At 43.1% G+C, this 16,777-nt stretch overlaps 1 protein-coding gene across 8 annotated transcripts in view; it reads left to right on the forward strand.

Annotated features, from left to right (window-relative positions):
* Positions 1–16,777, forward strand: part of PKNOX2 (PBX/knotted 1 homeobox 2) — a 70,266-nt gene that overhangs the window by 31,175 nt on the left and 22,314 nt on the right. For 2 of the 8 annotated variants that reach the window (XM_030464782.1, XM_030464784.1), the window contains exons 2-4: positions 6,465–6,607; positions 6,911–6,996; positions 14,369–14,477. In XM_030464782.1, coding sequence (XP_030320642.1) covers positions 14,394–14,477 — 84 coding nt within the window. In that variant the 5' untranslated portion in view covers positions 6,465–6,607; positions 6,911–6,996; positions 14,369–14,393. Of the gene's footprint in view, positions 1–723; positions 739–2,463; positions 2,518–5,259; positions 5,394–6,464; positions 6,608–6,910; positions 6,997–8,233; positions 8,346–14,368; positions 14,478–16,777 lie in introns of those variants that run through there. The other 6 variants (XM_030464785.1, XM_030464786.1, XM_030464781.1 and 3 more) reach the window with 6 other exon arrangements.

A 16,777-nucleotide genomic window follows, 5' to 3' on the forward strand; every position in this document is an offset into this window, starting at 1 on the left:
ATAAAGTGTTGAATTGTTTGGCATTATCAAGGATTTCTGCTCCCCAGGACTCCTGCATAAAGAGATGGAAATTTGATCTGCTGGAGCCAAGAAACACACAGAAGTATATGAATTTATTACATTTTATCTCGTTTCCCTGCAAACAGCGCTGGAAATGTCAAAAGATCATCTTATTGTTGCATCACTTAGAAAGAATTTTTGTTTTCTAGTTGTCGTGTCTTTGATGCATGGCTATGGGGAAGGAGGAGGAATTGGAGCAGGAGGAGGTGGCAGGTTGAACAGGCAGGTTCATCTGGCCACCAAGCTCCATGCATTTAAATTTTTCACATCCCAGGTTTTTAATTTAACAAATGTAATTAAAGCTGGGGTAGGTACTCGGATTATTCATTTACTCCAGATGGAAAAAAAAAATAAATTAAATTGAATGCAAATTCTGTAATCAGACGTTGAAGCTGAGGGTGTCGGACGCGATGGGGGAAGTGGCGGCACGTTCATCGGACCACGCTCCTGTAACAGCACCCAAACCTGAGAGCCAGGGATTATTTGAATAATTGAGGTGGCAGTTGATAAGATACCTGATTGCTGCTATCTCCTTAAGACGGAGCCCTAATTGTGATTGTCCATCAAGAAGGATTAATCTGAAGAACAAGGCTGCGCTGGGAATGGTGTCGTGTCAGGCCACTTCCCAGGAATTTGGAGCTTTTAGTGAGGGCTGATGTGCCAAGGGAAGACGCCAAAGTGATTTATTGCTTCTCCTCTTACTTTATATGTGAACCAAGAGGTCATCAGGTAGTGTAGCTGGGACCTGGGAATCCAGGCATCCAAGGTTACCCAGAAGCATTGGCCATGGCCTTGGGCATTGGGTCTGTGTTTTGGAGGAGGATGCATTGTGTCTTCTTAGTGTCCTCACAGGACAAGTAAACCTATTTTTCCCTGTAAAGTGGCGAGAAACTGTCCCCACTTCAGCAGAAGACCTTGGTAGAGGACCAGGACTTCACAACACTGTTGGGATCCATCCTCAATGCTCTCAGACAACACTTTTGGGGTCAGTGTATGTTGGCTCCCAACTCAGCCTTGGCTGGGGTAGGAAGAGAAGTTTCCACCCCATCTGGCAGCAGAGCTTTAGTTGTAGTCATGGCTTTTCTTGCATTTCCACTACAGTTACATGTTCCCACAGGAGAAATCACTTTTTTAGAGTCCTTTTCACTGCCAGCACTGATTGTTCCTCTTGAAATCAGGCATGACAGGGTGGGGAGTTGAGGGTGGACTTTGCTTCTTGAATCCCACCCCCTGGGTGATATTAGGAAGCATTTGAAGTCCCAAAAAGGCTAATTTAAAAAAAAAGCAGCAAAGAAGTCTATCCATGTTGAAGACCCAGACTTGTAAACAAATAACCGTTGTGGTTTTCTTTCTCCCCTCCTCCATCTAGCAGAGGATGAAAAAAGAAAATGCAAAAAGAGATTAAAGAGGGCAAAGGGATAAAGCTTGAAAGATTTCCTCTGGTTTTTCTTTTTTTCTTTTTCTCTTTTTTCAGAGCATTTGTTTTGAAACAAAATGTAAATGGGATATAGAAAAAAAAATGTGTTGGGAAGAAAATATTCACTACAATCACAGGGCGGCCCAGCAGAGAAGAGGACAGATGTTTCTCTGTCTCTAAAGTAAAACCTAATGTGGAGATTTCTTATTTCTCCTTATTTTCCCACCATCCCACCTTCATCCTGGGGTTCTGTACTAATTGTCCTTTCTGCTAAATGGGTGTATTTATCAGGATGTGATTTTAGCCCAGCTCTGAGTGGTGCTTTTGCAACCAGAAAGGAAAGATTTTCCCTCAAAGGAAAAAAACAAAAAAAAAGTAAAAAAAAAGCCCCCTTACCTCAGATAAGTTGGGCCTTCTCTTAAGGTTTTAAATTGCTTGTTTGCTCCTCCAGCTGGAGCTATTAATTTAGAACAATTAACACACCATTTAAAATGGAGATGATGGTACTGGGAAAAGGAGCCTGGTTGGGATGGTGGGTCCCAGCTTTGGAAAAGTCAGATGGATATCTCCAGGTTAGCTTTCTGTTGATTTCCTGGCAGACATTGTGGGGAATGACATGAATACTGGAGATTTTACCACCTCAAGCCCCTCTTAGTCTGTGGGGTTGGATGATGCTCAAAGGAAGAGACAACTGGGTCTCTGTACCCAGCTGGAAATAAAGCACTGATGTTTGTCCCTGGGTTGAACTCACCATTGAGACAGTGCTGGTGCCACCCTGCCTGTCCTTCAGATTTTTCTCTTCGTCAAGGAATAATGAATCTGAAAGTGAATACTAAAATGATGCCTAGTTTTTTGGATGAGACCTCTTTGCAGTGCTTTGATTGCTCTGGCTCCACCCTTTAAGCATTTCTGGAGCATCATTTCAGGTACCTGCCATTGATTTTCTGGGGTCACCCTATTTTTTTTTCTTCTTTTTTTTCCTTGATGCAGGTGAAGAACAAAAGCCTAAATCTGGAGATAAACCCCAAAATGCACCAGCAGTAAGTGAGCTCAACCTGCTTATAATATTCTGGGATTAGGCGCTTTGCACAAGGACAGAACTTATGCTTAGGCTTTTACCGGAGGCTGTGTAAAATACTGCAGGAGTGGAAGATTCTGCATATTTGCAGACCAGTGGTGGCTTATGGGATGGCCCATCTTTTCATGCATCTGTGCAGCCTTTCTTCTCTGCATTCTTCCATCTGTGCATCTGTGCATCTTTGCTTCTCTGCAGCCTTGCATCCGTTCCTCCGTGCATCCATACATCCATGATTTTTGGTCATGTATCTCTGACCATAATTGCACAAAAATTTTATTAAAACACCCAAGAATGTGTTTTTTCACCTGAGAAAAACCACACGCAAATCCAGTGATTTTCCCTTTATATAAATCAGCATGGCCCAACACTCAGCATCTTTCCCCATCCCCTCCCAAATGATGGGGAAAAGCATTTTGCCACCCAAAAGCCTGGCACTTAGAAGTCAGTTCCTGGGGAGCCCTGAAACCTGTGCCTGCCTCAGCTGCCAAAGCCAAGCCAGTGATCTTTAAGAGCTTTTTCTGCCAACCCTTTCCCCTTATTCCTCCACACGATGGATGGATGGAAGAAGCAGCCTTGACAAATCTGAATAACTAATCAGAGTCCTCATTAACCCCCTGCTGAGATGCTCAAACATTCACTTTTTTGTTTGTGAAGTGGGGGAAAAAGAAAAAAAAAAAAAAAGAAAAACACCCTTATCAAATCCAACCCACCCCACATTAAAATTGATGTGTTGTTAGCCCTGCTGTTCTGGACCTTGTGGAGACCCAATTCTGCTCCATCTGGCCCAAGGCTGATCAGCATGGTGCCACTTCTCTGGGGTTGCTTGGACATTCTGTTATTTATCACTGCAATTTCAAGTGCGGTCGCTTTTGTTCCCCGCGTCCAGATGTGCACATGTGCACAGCCAGGAGGGGGTGGCCAACATTCCTACTTGGATAATGCAAATCATCTATTGGTGAGCTCCTAGACAGTAATTTGTGTCCGGGATGTGTCTCCCGGACAGTATTTTGTGGCAAACAGCTTTAATTTTGCAGAAATATGGCAATATTGCATGTGTTTGGGAATGTCTTAATAATTTGGACCCTCTCCAAGCAAGGTCAGGTTTGGTGTGCCACATGTGGGGCTCGGGGAGGATGGAAATCCTGTATTGCTTTCTGTACCATGGAGAGGGGGAGGAAGACCCAACAAAACCAAAAAATTTTTTCTTGCAGTAGTCATTGGAGATGACAGCAGGTGTTGTCAAAGCTCTTGGAGATTTGTGGTTGTCCCTTTGGAGCTCCTAAAGAGTTAAACTCAAGTCTGAGCTTTGATTTCTGCCTTTATGCTATTTTGCACAGGGTTTCTTGGGTTGTCCCCATGGGTGTGGAGCTTGGGGCCAGTACAGCTTGCTTCTGGGCCTAAGGTGGGGTATAAAAATAATTCAGCAACCCAGCAGCATTATTGGGGATCTCAGTATTTGTGGTTTCCACTTGGACCAGAAGAGCTGCTATTAAATGGATTAAAAAATTACAATCCTGATTAAACAGTGTCATGATCTGCTCATGTTTTCTGAGGGGGCACACCTGGAAGAGCCTTTTGGCTTTAAAATCCTAGGATTTATGCAAAAATCCTGCATATTGTTTTGCTAATAAACGGCAGCTTTGTTAGCATCCTTTACACTTGGTTAAAGCTTTATCAGCAGGGATGCCCTGGGTGTTTTGCAGCCAGAATGCTGGTTCCCACCTCCATTGTTGATGCTTTTCAGATCAAGTAGATCAGGATTGAGGGACTTTGGGGGGGATTGATTGGGCATTTTTGGGGACTGATGGCTTGTCATAAATGATGTCTCATTTGTTGATCCTCAGGCAGCTGCTCCATGCAACCTTGAGTGCCCACGACAGGCATCTTGCATCTTGAGGAGCATCTTGAAGAGGGCATCTCCTCTGTTCCCTCTTGTGTCGGGAGGATTTCAAACGCCTCTGCTGCACTTCAAAGGATGCCTTTTGAAGTGGCTGAAAGTGTGTGCTGGCTCAGAAAGACTTCTCTCCCTCTGCAAGGGTGTTTAGGGAGATGTCCCTGGTGGGATTGGCTCTTGGCACTCATTGTGATGGGGACAAATGCTGAAGATAGCCCAGTTTTGTCCTACATGTATGCAGCATCCAAAGCCTCAGCCCTGATCTCTTTTGAGGATGAAAATAAAAGTCTACCAGAGCTCTCTTAGCACTGGCAGAGCCTTATTTACTTGCTTCTTTTCCTCTACTTCTCATGTCTTGTTCACACAGCAAGCCCAGGTGGCAAAAGCATTTCACGCAGGATGGAAAGAAGTCCTTGTGGGGTGAAGGTTTGCTTCAAACCATGAGCTTCGTCATCACAAACCTAACTTAAACTGTGCATATTTGCCTCTTCAGGCTCTTCCCAGGCATGGGCCTGTATTTTTTCTTTTCTTTTTTTTTTTTTTTTTTAATGCCTGATCATAAATATCCTCAAGGATATTTCAGCAGCTCTTGAGGAGGAATAGTTTTGGCCTCAGAATCCTTTGGAACATTCAGTGGAACTTGGGTTAGGTTGCTAAACCTCTCAGCAGGACCTGCACTTGCCCAAGAAGTGAAGGGGCATATTGGCCTTTTGCCCCTTTCACCAAGGTTTCCATGGTTGGGGGGGAATCAGCCCCGTTTTGCCCCGAAATCACTCAGTTGCTTCTATTTCTCTCCTTGGGCCTTGGTAGCATCCAGGTTTCCAGAAATGGCACTTCCTATGCAAGCCTCTCCATATGCTTCTGGCTTTTGGACCCATCTCTTGGCTGTGATGCTGAACATGGACTCTGAAGGCCCAGAAACGTGGGCATTCTGATCATGGAGGGTGAGTGGGATAGAAATGGTTCTCATGGGTCTCTCATGTGGCCTCACCATGTCAGGTACAGCTCTCTGCACGTTGTATTACCTGGGAGATCTGAGGAGCTCTCTGGAGATGGTTTGCATCATGGTAGATATATCAGGTGTGTGTTAGGGCTCTGAGGAGCTCTCTGGAGGTTATGTTCATCCAGAGATACCCATGTCAAATGTACACTAGAATCTGAGCAGCTCAGCAGATGAAGGCACATACATTAATATATAGGTAAATACACACTAGCCACACATCAGCAATCTGAGGAGCTCTGTACCAGGTTCTTTGTATCAAGGGAGATGTTTCAGATGGAGATTGAAGATCTGAGGAGCTCTCCAGAGGTGATTTACATTGTGTTAGATGTATTGGATACACAATGGAGTTCCGAGGAGCTCCAGCGAGGTGACATATATCAGATATGTACATCTCAGGTGGATATGTGTGAGGAGCTGCCTAGAGGTGATTTATAGCAAGATGGATGTATCAGCTATATGCAGAAGATCCAAGGAGCTTGGCAGAGATAATGTGTATCAAGGGACACCTACCAGGCAGATGCTGGAGAACTGAGGAACTTTCCACCAGGTGATAGGTACCAAGGAAAATATAGCAGACATATATCAGAGATCTTGGGTGATGTTTGTTGTCTGATAGAGAGGTGATACCTTGATGTGATGTATATCAAGGGACATTTCTTAAAGGGATATTGGAGAACTGAGAGGCTCACTGGAAGTGATGTGTATGCAGAGATCCAGGGGATTTTCTCTCTTTCATTCCTTTTCTTGGAATCAAACACAAACACCACCATGTTGGTCCTTGCTCAGCCCATCTCTGTATTTCCACTGGATCTGCTTAGATGGGTCCAGAAATCCCATCCTCAGCCTCCCTAATGGCCAGATCCTTGATAGATGGTGGACTTTTCCTTCTTAAAATAACAGCTGGGAGCTCCCCCTATTTTGAAGTTAACGGAGGGGGACTGGTGACAGCCTGACCAAAAACAGGGCCACAGCCAAACATTTAATCGGTTTTTCCCTTTTTTCTCCTTTCCAGACCTGGATTGTACTGCTAACCCTCAGTGAGATCCTGTGCTGGGGATTCATCACTCCTCAGGAGCTGAAGAAGACAGGACAGGACCTTCATCCCTTGCATACAGACCAACAGCCAGGGCGCCTTTGTCTTCTGGACGCCTCTTGGTTCGACCTTTAAAACTTTTTGATTTATGTTTTGGCCTTCCTTGGAGAGGCTCAAACCTTCCTGGGCAAGACCGTGGGATCTAGATCAGCCACCAGCCCTGCTTTCACCCCCTAGGGGTTATTTCCACCTTAAATTTCCTTGATTCCTTCTATTTTCCCCAGTATCCTCCAAAAATAAAAGCACATCAAGACTTTCCCACTATGCCTTTGCTGAAAAGAAAGCTCCATCCTCTGCATAAGATTTTACCTTCTCATTCCAGTTTTTTTGGCAGGATTCAAATCCTTCACCCTTTGCTTTCCCAGGTTGTGATCCCTACCCAGGGCATCTTGTTTTTGGGGTGGCAGAAGGACGTTTGCAGAGCAGTGGCTCCCTGAGCACCCATAAAAAGGTAAGGCTGCTTCGTTTTGTATTAATTAGGAAATCAGTGTATATTAATTGCACAAATATATCTATTAATCAAGTGGGATGTGAAGTCATGACTTCAATGTGTCTTTTATTGGGGGAATTTGTGCTCTTTTTGGGTAAACACAAATTATATCCCCCCTTTCTCAAAGTGCAGGGAGCACTCAGAGGTGGGAATCACAGGGTTGGGTTTTTTGCTGTGTTTTCCTTTGTATTTTTTAGAAAACAGGCTGTGCAGGGAAGCTGGCTTTAAAACTCCAGTGTTGAAAACATGTTGTGATGAGCCCTACAATCCAGGGCCAGCCTGGAGGAAAACACAGATGTATTTTTGTCAAAATGCCCTGAAATATGGTCTGTTATTACTGCCACATTTTGGCACATCAGTAGGATATAGAGAAATGGTCACCAGCTAAAAATAACCCAGATGCAGAGCTTAAAATAAGATGCACATGAAACCAAGGGTCTTGCAGTCCTTTAGTCAACTCTGGTGGCTAAAATTAGGGCTTGACAGAGTGACAAATGTGTTTGATCTCTGCCAAAACTAGAGGCACAGGCCAGGTGACAAAAAAATAAACCTTCTTTGGCTGCAGCTTTCCTCCTGATGGAGCAAAGAGAAATCTTTAGTCTCTGGAAATGGAGGTGCCACCATCAGTTTGTGTAAATATCCTGAAAAAGTGCCTGATTTCTTCCTAAACTGCTAATATTTTAGGGTGGAGGGATCTCAAAAGCTTCATTTGGTCCATAGCACATCTTTTCTTTGAGTCTTGGCTCCTCTGGAAGTCCCAGTTAATAAACAGCAGCCAATAATGGCATTATTAACTCTTCCAGCTAATACATCCACAGAGATGCTCCTCCATAGCCAAGCTGTACCTCTTGTCATCGTGCAAAAAAAAGTTGCTAAACCAATTTGACATATCTGTCTCCCACCAGAAACCCTTTCCAGTTGTTTAATGTCCTCAGTTTCCTCATTGGCTTGAGTTCAGATCAAACTGAAGGTCTTTTAGAGTCTACCACTCAGGGTAAATGGAGATGACAGTGTATTCAATATTAAGTGTAATTAAAGGAGTTCGAACCTATTTGTAACTCCCTAGATGGCTGGAGCTTGTATAAATCACAGTGTCACATCTAAAACTTATCTTTCATCTGTGAGGCTGGAAATACAGCCAAAAAATTGCTTTCAAATGAGCAAATAAAAGACATTTAAATTGAAGCAATTAATCCAGCAGCTCACGTCGCAGTCTTTGGTGTCGTGGCTCCAAGCTTGGATGGGGACAACTCTCCACTGATACCAGGAAGCCTGGCATGCCTCAAGAAAACCTGTATTTTTCTCTTCTGGTATGTGAAGTCCTTTCTCCTTGGGAATTTTGCATTTTAAAAGAAAAATCAAGGAGGAGGGACAACTGGGAAGAGCTAGAGAGCTGCAAGAGTGGGATTTGAATCAGAAATTCCTCGAGTCAGGAGCTCTGATTTATCTGCCAGGCAGGAAAGAGGAAAACAGCCAGCTCCAGAGGGATTTTTCTCCTTCTCCCTGAGGGAAAATTTGCAAGCCTGTTAGCAAGATATAGCAAGAAATTAGGCAGATTTAAGGGAGGAGAGGTTTTTATTAGGTGAGCTGCAGCACTGCTCTGTTTTCGGGGCTTCCCACACTCCTGTGTGTGTCTCACCACATTTCTATTGTTGGGTTAGTTCTGCTGCTTTTATCCCAATTCCTGCAAGCCCACCAAAATCGTAATTTCCATCCATCCTTATCCAGTGCCTTTTATTCCTGCAGATGTCAGGAGATCTGCCTGAGGCCTCCAAGCTTTGCTTTGCAAATCAAACACCTCCAAAAAAGTGTTATTAAAGATTGTGGCATTGCTTGGGGGGGCCTGATGATGGTTTTAAGAAGTTGTTGCGTCGTGTGTGGTGGGACCTTTGTTGGTGTGTGGCTCTGTTGAGCTCATGGGTGGGTTTTGCACCAGGGTTGGTCTGTTTGCACTTTGCAATGCTTGGGCTGTCTGAGAAATGGGTGATGACCACAGTTGTCAACCAAGGATGGAAAAAATGTGGCTGATGTTTAAATTTTTGCTAAGGAAGACCTTTTTTGGACCATACTCTTTCTTTGCTGCTCATTCTTGAAACACAAGCTCTGATGTCACCTTACCTAGTGAGACAGAATATGTGTAAAAACCCCAAATCTCCCATTTTCCCAGCACCGTGTTTATCTTGGCCCCACACTTAAGCTTCTTCCAGCCCATCTCTCTAGAACTTATCACTTTTAGTCATTGTTGTCTTTGTCCTCAACAAAGCTCCTCTGAACCTTTTTGAGACCTTGAGGATCAGACCTTCCCATGGCAGGGCCAGTGCAGGATTGCGACTTGGAGTTGACATGATGGAAATGGGGGTGTGGAGCATTTCCTCTCTCCTGGGATCAGCTGGTTCTGATGGAAAACGGAGAGCGCAAGTCAAGGGCTGGAAGCATCGGGCAAGATTTTGATCATGAATTATTCAGAGTTAATTGCTCGTAGCAAAGAACTGTTGGAAAATTAATCCACTCCCTAGTTTTTGCAAGAGCTCTCAAGGCAATCAGAAACCTTTCGTGGACAATTCATGTCCAGCAAGAGGAAGCTTGTGCATTTTTTCGGTTTCTTGGCTTCATTTGACATCAAAGCTTCTCAATTTGCCCTCTGAAAAAAAAATCACAATTTGTTCTTTTAGGAACTTTGTTGGGCTGGGGCTGGATTGCACAAACTGCAAGTATTTTCAGGTTACTTTGAAGAAGCTTCTTTGATGTCTCCCTGTTCTGGTTTGTTTTGGAAGGTGCTTTAATGGTCTCCCTCTATAAAAATAACACTTTAAAATCCATGTAGGTGTCTCAGCTCTTCACTTAAAAACAAAGAACAAAGTTGTTTAATGCTGCTGTTCAAGGTACATTAACCTTGTCTACTAAAGCTCTGACTAGCTCTTGCAGGTTTTATTCTCGTGTTTATGTTGCAGAGATATCCCCGGAGCCTTTTAGGGATGGGTATCTACAGAGAGAAGAGAAATATTTAGCAGTAATAGTTCTTGTTCTCAGCAATTCACCATAGTGGCTTGACCCTTTCTATGGAGCTGGGGCTGGGGGTGGGGGGAAAAGGATTTGCAAATCCAAAATAAATGCAAATATTAGACAAATAAATCCCAATACAAGATTAATAAAGAAATTAAAATATAAAATCAATAAATTCAAAATATTAAATAGATAAATGTTGCTGCGCCCAGGGGAGATGTCACATTCAACAATGAACCAAACTTCTGCTTGGTAGGAGGTTTTTGGCATCATCCAAGGTGGCATCTCCCTCTTACCCTCGTGATTATGTGTTGGCCAAGAGCTTTTTTTCAGAGAAAAACAGAAAAAGGGTTTGCTCTAGTCCTGTGTTTATACTTCAGAATTCAAATCTCCATCTGCTTTAGTGGTTGTAGCATACTCAATTCTTTTTGGTTGGACAATAGCCCAGCAAGTGAATGCCGGGAAGGGTACAAAGGTCAATGTTTAGAGAACCAGCATCTTGGCCCAGAGCAAAGGATGCTGCAAGTGCAGAACCTGGGTTCATATAGAAGTTTGGCTACCTAAATTCCTAAAAAAAGGAAAAAAATAGAGAAGTACCTTTCTTAGGCTGATAAAACATCCTCTAGTATCTTTAATAATTCTGGAACTTTGGGTAGAGAAGAGGAAATGCCTGAAAAGCTGATTTTGTGATTTCTCATGTTGAAACCTCTGGTACCAGTGGCATGTTTTGCTGCAGGGAAGAACTTGCTGAATGAGCTGGAGCAAACGATGCCTGTTTTCCCATTGAGTCAGGAACTAGAGTTGCGCCTTGCAAAGTTAAAATAAACATCTGCTGAAAACAACAACATGGGGTCCAACAATGTGATTTTTAAATTTTTTCCTGCATTCAGCTCGACTTCTAATATGGTTTTATAGCTGTTTGGTTAATCAAGGAGGTCATAGTCACTAGGGGGGGTGGCAGACAACTGTCTGCAGTACTTTGATTTTTTAAGAATGTTTTAAGGCATCAGTGACCACACTGGGAAAAAAAAATCAACTTCTCAACTTAGTCTTTAATTATTTTTATTTGAAAGAGGAGGTAATAAATTGCTGGCAAAAAGGCAGCCTATAAATCTGAGACTCTTTTAGGTATACTCAAGCTCTGCGGGAAATACATTTCCAGCTTAATGGTAATATTTCAGTGATAGATGAAATAATTTTACTGCATAAGGAAATTTAGGATACTTTTATCTCAGGTTGCTGCCAAAAACCTAAAGTACTCCGCTCCTGGAAATGAGAGAGCCTTTATGGGTTTTATTGCTCACTTCTTTTTTCCTCCATGCAAATGCCCCAGGAGCTGGCTGCAAGCCCTGCCCTCCTTTGCCCCCAGCCCCTCAAAATTCACTCTTTGCCCAAAATTTGATTGTCGCCTTGAGCTGATCTGTGCAGGGTTGGTAAGGCACTGGCAGTGCTCCACTCCTTCCGTCATCTGGCTGCCTACAGCCAAGGGTTCACGAGGCTAAAATTGATTTAAAAAACGGGGGAAAAAGTAAATATATACATCTATGTATCTGAGAGGATTAATGCATAAAATTAAAAAAATGTAAAAAAGAAGAAAGGATTAAGGCAGCTTTGGACCCTTCCTTGGTTTTGGCTGCTGATAAATCCAAGGAGCTGACAGCTTTGCTCTGTTATCCTGAGATTCATGGCTGGGGGCTCCGAGTGAAACACTCGTCCGGCTTTTCCCATGGGTGCCCAGCACTTCCCTGATATTTATGGCACCCAAGTGCATTTGTTTCCCCTAGCATAAATACACCACTAGTGACAACAGCTGTCTCTCATTTATTTTTAGCTTTTTTCTCCCCCACCCCTCCCTTTTTATTTTTTTCACATTCAGCCCCAAGTCCTGTTTTCCAAACAAATTAAATGCCCAGACAGCCTGAACCAGTGGCTGGATTTTAGCAGGTGAGATGACAGTCAACAATTAATTTGGGCTCTGGACTGCCACCTTCTGGGAACACATTCAGCTGTAAAGCTCACACCCCGCAGTAAGCCACCACATGCTTGTGGTAGGCTCGCTCCTGCTGGGAACAATAGATGCCAAGCAGGACTTTTTTTTTTTAATTTCTGCCCCAAAATAGCAATCTCTGATTTTTTTTTATTTTAGCTTTCCACCGAGATTTGTAAACTGTCATGGTGCTAAATTCTTCTTTTCTCCAGCTGTGGCTATTTGTGGTGGGGAAGTTTCCCCTTTGTGTCACCCTTCAAGGCTATGAATGCCCCAAAGATTTTAAGTTCAGGCAGTAGCAGCTCATTTTGCCTCCTGCTATTTTGCTGTTGGGGAAATAAGATGAAAATCTTTGGTTTTAATCCCATAAATGCAGTATCTTCCTCACTGTGAGAGGTCTGTGTCATGCAAGGACCATGGTCCTGCACAGGATTTTTTGTGTGCTCTCCAAATATCCCCCTCACAGCAGCCATACTATTGGAAAGTGTGAGAAAAGCCATCATGCATTGTTTTTTTAAAAAATATATTTTTAATTTATTCCTACAAAATAATGAGTGGTTGACACTCAACCTGTGCAGACAGGACTGGCTTTCCACACAAGCGTGGTGCCCTTCGTGCCTGGTGATTCTTGTGAAGCCCAAAACCTCATAGAGAAGATCAGAATATTGGTAATCTTCCCTCCCAAAAATGTGGGCCTCATGGAGAAGACCAAAATACTGCAAATCTCCCCCAAGACAACTGTGGATGTTATGGAGAAGACCGGAATATTACAGATTTTCCCCCAAGTAACTGTATACCTCATGGAGAAGACTAGAATTTTGGGATTATTCCCCAAAACAATGTTGACCTCAAGGAGAAGATGAGAATATTGTGAATTTTCACCCCCCACAAAATGTGGAGACATCTGAAGACCCAGAATGTGTCTTGGTTTTTACTGAATTCATCTGAGCTCATCTTCTGCCTTGTCTGAGAGTGTTTCTTCCTGCACATCACCATTTCATGGCAGAAGCCACCCCCTTTGGTAGATCACCTCACAGTACCAGAGTACTTGAAATAACTTTCTGCATTTCTTCCTGGGATAGCTCCATGACTCCTCACAAGATGCAAACCCAATGGGCAACCCAACCCAACAATGAGCATCACAATGAAGCAAACCCTTTGAGAGACACAATCTCTTAGAAAAATGTGTCATTGCAGGGACAGGTAGACTTTTGGAGGCCCTGGAGGGATTTTACTGAGTGGCTTTGTGAGTTTTCTGACTCTAGAGCTCAGAACCTCAGAGGTAACTCAGGGCAAGGATTTTTTTTTGAGGATTTAAGTTAGGTTACTGGCTTTTCTTCTGAAGCAGCCACACAGCTGCAGTGAAATAATAGGAGAGGAGGAATTTTGGGGCCAAGAGTTGCTTTTTGTTTAGATCTTCCACCAGGTCTGTCCCTGAGGACAGCATCCAGCCAGGAGGTTTTCTACAAATTTGTCCTTTCCTGGTGTCCCTCTTCTTTTCTTACCACCTTGGGACCTGAAGATACCAAAAAACCCACAGTCTGTTTCTCCCCTAAATAAATACATTTAGAGAAGGAAGAGCAACTTCAAGAGAGGTTGAGGGTGAGATGTTGCAGACTGCCTCCTGGGTTCATGTCCATAGTGATGGGTGGTGGCATGGTGTTCAGTTTCCATGAGACTGGAAAACTCAATAAAGGAGTCAACTGGGTTGGTCAAGGCAACACAGAAGTCACCTGCGTTGATCATCTCAGCACTGGGTATTTGATGTCCCTTCAGGATTTAGCAAAGTCTGGGCATGTGACTCCACAGTGCCAAAAAGACAAAGTCATCTAGGGTTTTTTTGTGTGTGTGTAGTTTCAGAAAATGGAAGGTTTTGCATTTCTGAGTTTTCTCCCTGCTTCCAAAACAAAGGAAAAACTGAAAAGAGATGGAAATTCCCATTTAGGCATGGTTGTTACAGTCATAAAGGGTGGAAAGAAAATGCCTAGGGTTCACAAGGAGGAAGATCTAATGAGGTGCACCAATGGCAGCCACTATCTCTGAGACCTCTGCCCTTTCCTGGCTACTTTGCAGAGAAGGTCTCCTTATCAGTGACCCTCCTCACTTCATCCCTCATGTGTTCTTTATCCAAAATAACACATTGCAAATAATAAATTACAGCAAGAGTTGTCAAAGTTGGAGTTTCTCCTTTGAGTGGTGGAGTGGTACCATGATGCTCATGTGAGGAACATCACCTCTCCTCTCTGTCCATTTTTTTTTTTTTCTTTTTAACTTTCAAAAGGCTTTTTTCTGGAGGAGATGAGGAGATTCCCCTTAATCCAGTGGCATTTCTCCCTTGCACAGGTTCTCAATGTGACTCCTACCCAGAATGCACCATGTCTCCCCGGCACCGGCTCTGACGATGATGGCCACGCAGACTGTGCCCCCTCCTCCCTACCAAGACACCCCACAGGTGAGTGTCCCCCAGCACCCATGGGCTCCTGCAGACCCCGTGTGACACCTTAGCTCCTCCATTAATTAATATAATGACTACTACAAAGTATTTTACCCCAGAACACACTTCAGAGCCTGGCAAAAATGAAAACTGGCCTTTTGATTTAAAGACTTCCATCTCCAGTGTTAAAGGAGTCGAATAAATTTTCCAATCATCGTTATGGAATTATTAAAAAAAGATGATTTTGTCCAAGAGAAACCCAACTGGAGCACCCCAGTGGGCTGGACAAGGTTGGAGTTTGGAGATGTCCATCCTGAGATTTTTTGGGTGGGGCCAAGTGACATTTCCAGTTCCCAGTGATTGGGATAGAGTGCTGAACTGGATGGCATTCTGGGTTCAGAGCTGATCTTTGGGGGTTGATGTGGAAAATTTCGAGGTTTTCTCCCATGTGCTGAAAAAGTCCGCTTCCAAGGGAAAAAAAAAAGAAAAAAAAAAAAAAATTTAAAATCAAGCCTGTTCTCTGCGAGCTAAAATAAATAAATCGACTTTTATGGGCCCTCCTGGAGCCACCCGGGTCTCCTTTCTGCTCATCTCTGTTGGTGGGAAAAGGTCACTTCTTGCTAACGACACCTCGGTGGGGTTTTTATGGCTCCTCCAACTTCTCTGTCATCGTTTGCTCGCTTCGCTGCTCTGCTCCGAGACGGTTCCTCCCCCCCTTTCTCCTCCCCCCAATTTTTTTCTTCCCTCTCCACCCTTCCCCCCCCTCCGTTTTCCCGGCTGGAATCACATCGCCTTTCTAGCTAACGCAGCAGGGAGCCGCGACGCCGTTTTAACACTAATGGGCAATTTAAGGGACTTTTAAAATAGCCGAGATTTGCCACAGCATCCTCCGGAGATGTCCCCGCTGCCTTGCCCATCCGTGCCCCTTATCTGCTCATTCTTTTAATACATTGAATTTTGGGGACCCTCAAGAGCGTCGTTGCCCAAATTATTCCTTTTTTCCCCCAATCGGTGGGGTCGCTAGAGCGTTCTTCCTTCAGTTTCATGCATTTGAAGGAAAAGCTGCAGCCAGGAATTGCTTTTTTTCCTGATTGACGCGGTGACAGCTTTCTTTTTCCCGTGAAAAACTGGGATTTTTGAGGTTTGGAAAAGCAAATTGCACTACATTCTGCTCCTCAAAGGTGGGATAGAGATGGGGAGAGCGGGTTAAATTTAAAAAAACATCAGTTATGAGAGAGGCAACCATCTCGTCATCATGGGATTTGGTTTTGGGAGCCAAGTGCTAAAGAAGAGGATCGAGGGAGAAGAGATTCGCACATTTTGTGCAAAAAAAGAACAAATTAAGGGAAAAGCTGCTCTTCAAAGGAAGTAAGATGGCTTAAAAGTCACCTGATGCTGCTGAATGGCTGTCATGGAACATCATTTATATAGAGCAGCTCTACCTGTTGGAAATGAAAGAGGCTGCATAAATATGTGTATTTTTTCCATAATAAATTAAAAGCCAAGAGAAAGTCTTCAGCCATTGCATAAGAAAACTTACCAAAATAACATTGGGTTAAAAATAGGCATTTTAAGTACTTAAAGTGATGAAAGAAGCTTTGCCTTCTCAAAAAAAGTGTCTTATAGGTGGCTCTGTCAAGACCAAAATTGGAAAAATAGTTTTAAAAGGGAATTAATTAAGTAATTAACTTTTTATCTAAATAGGTATTTTCAAGTTAGTAAAATTAGTGTGGAAGTGTTGATTTTTCAACATCGGACAGAAAGCACTAAAACCAGTTTTGCCCCCTCCCCAAATTGTTTTTTAGGTGGTTCCATCTAGGCCAAAAATGGAAAAAAAATGAAAAAAACCCAAGATTTTTTTTTTTTTAATTCTTAAGAATTTAATTCTTAAAAAATATGTCGGATTTTCAGCAGAGAAAGCAACCAAAGCATCTCTAAAAAGTGCTTTTGAGCACCATTGGGACCATTGGGACCAAAAATGGAAACTTAAAAAAGTAATATTAAAAAAAAAAATTAATAACTTTTTTTTTAAAGTCACAAATTAAAAATTGGGAGATACGTTGATTTTTTTAGGAGGCTTAGTGAAAGCCCAAACTCCAGGTGTCCTTGGCACATTTTTGGGCTCAGAACCATTGTGATGGTGGTAGAAAAATTTTACTGTCAAAGAAAAAGGAATTGGGTAAACCTTGCAAATATAAGGATTTTCTTGCCTTGAAGATGCTGTGGTTGCTCCCTAAAATTGAGATATTTGACACTAATCTTCAAAACAAATTCAGGCAAGAGGGAAAATTGCACTGAAACCTGCTATAGGAGGACTC

The sequence above is a fragment of the Calypte anna genome, chromosome 24 (genome assembly GCF_003957555.1).
Source record: "Calypte anna isolate BGI_N300 chromosome 24, bCalAnn1_v1.p, whole genome shotgun sequence".
Lineage (NCBI taxonomy): Eukaryota > Metazoa > Chordata > Aves > Apodiformes > Trochilidae > Calypte > Calypte anna.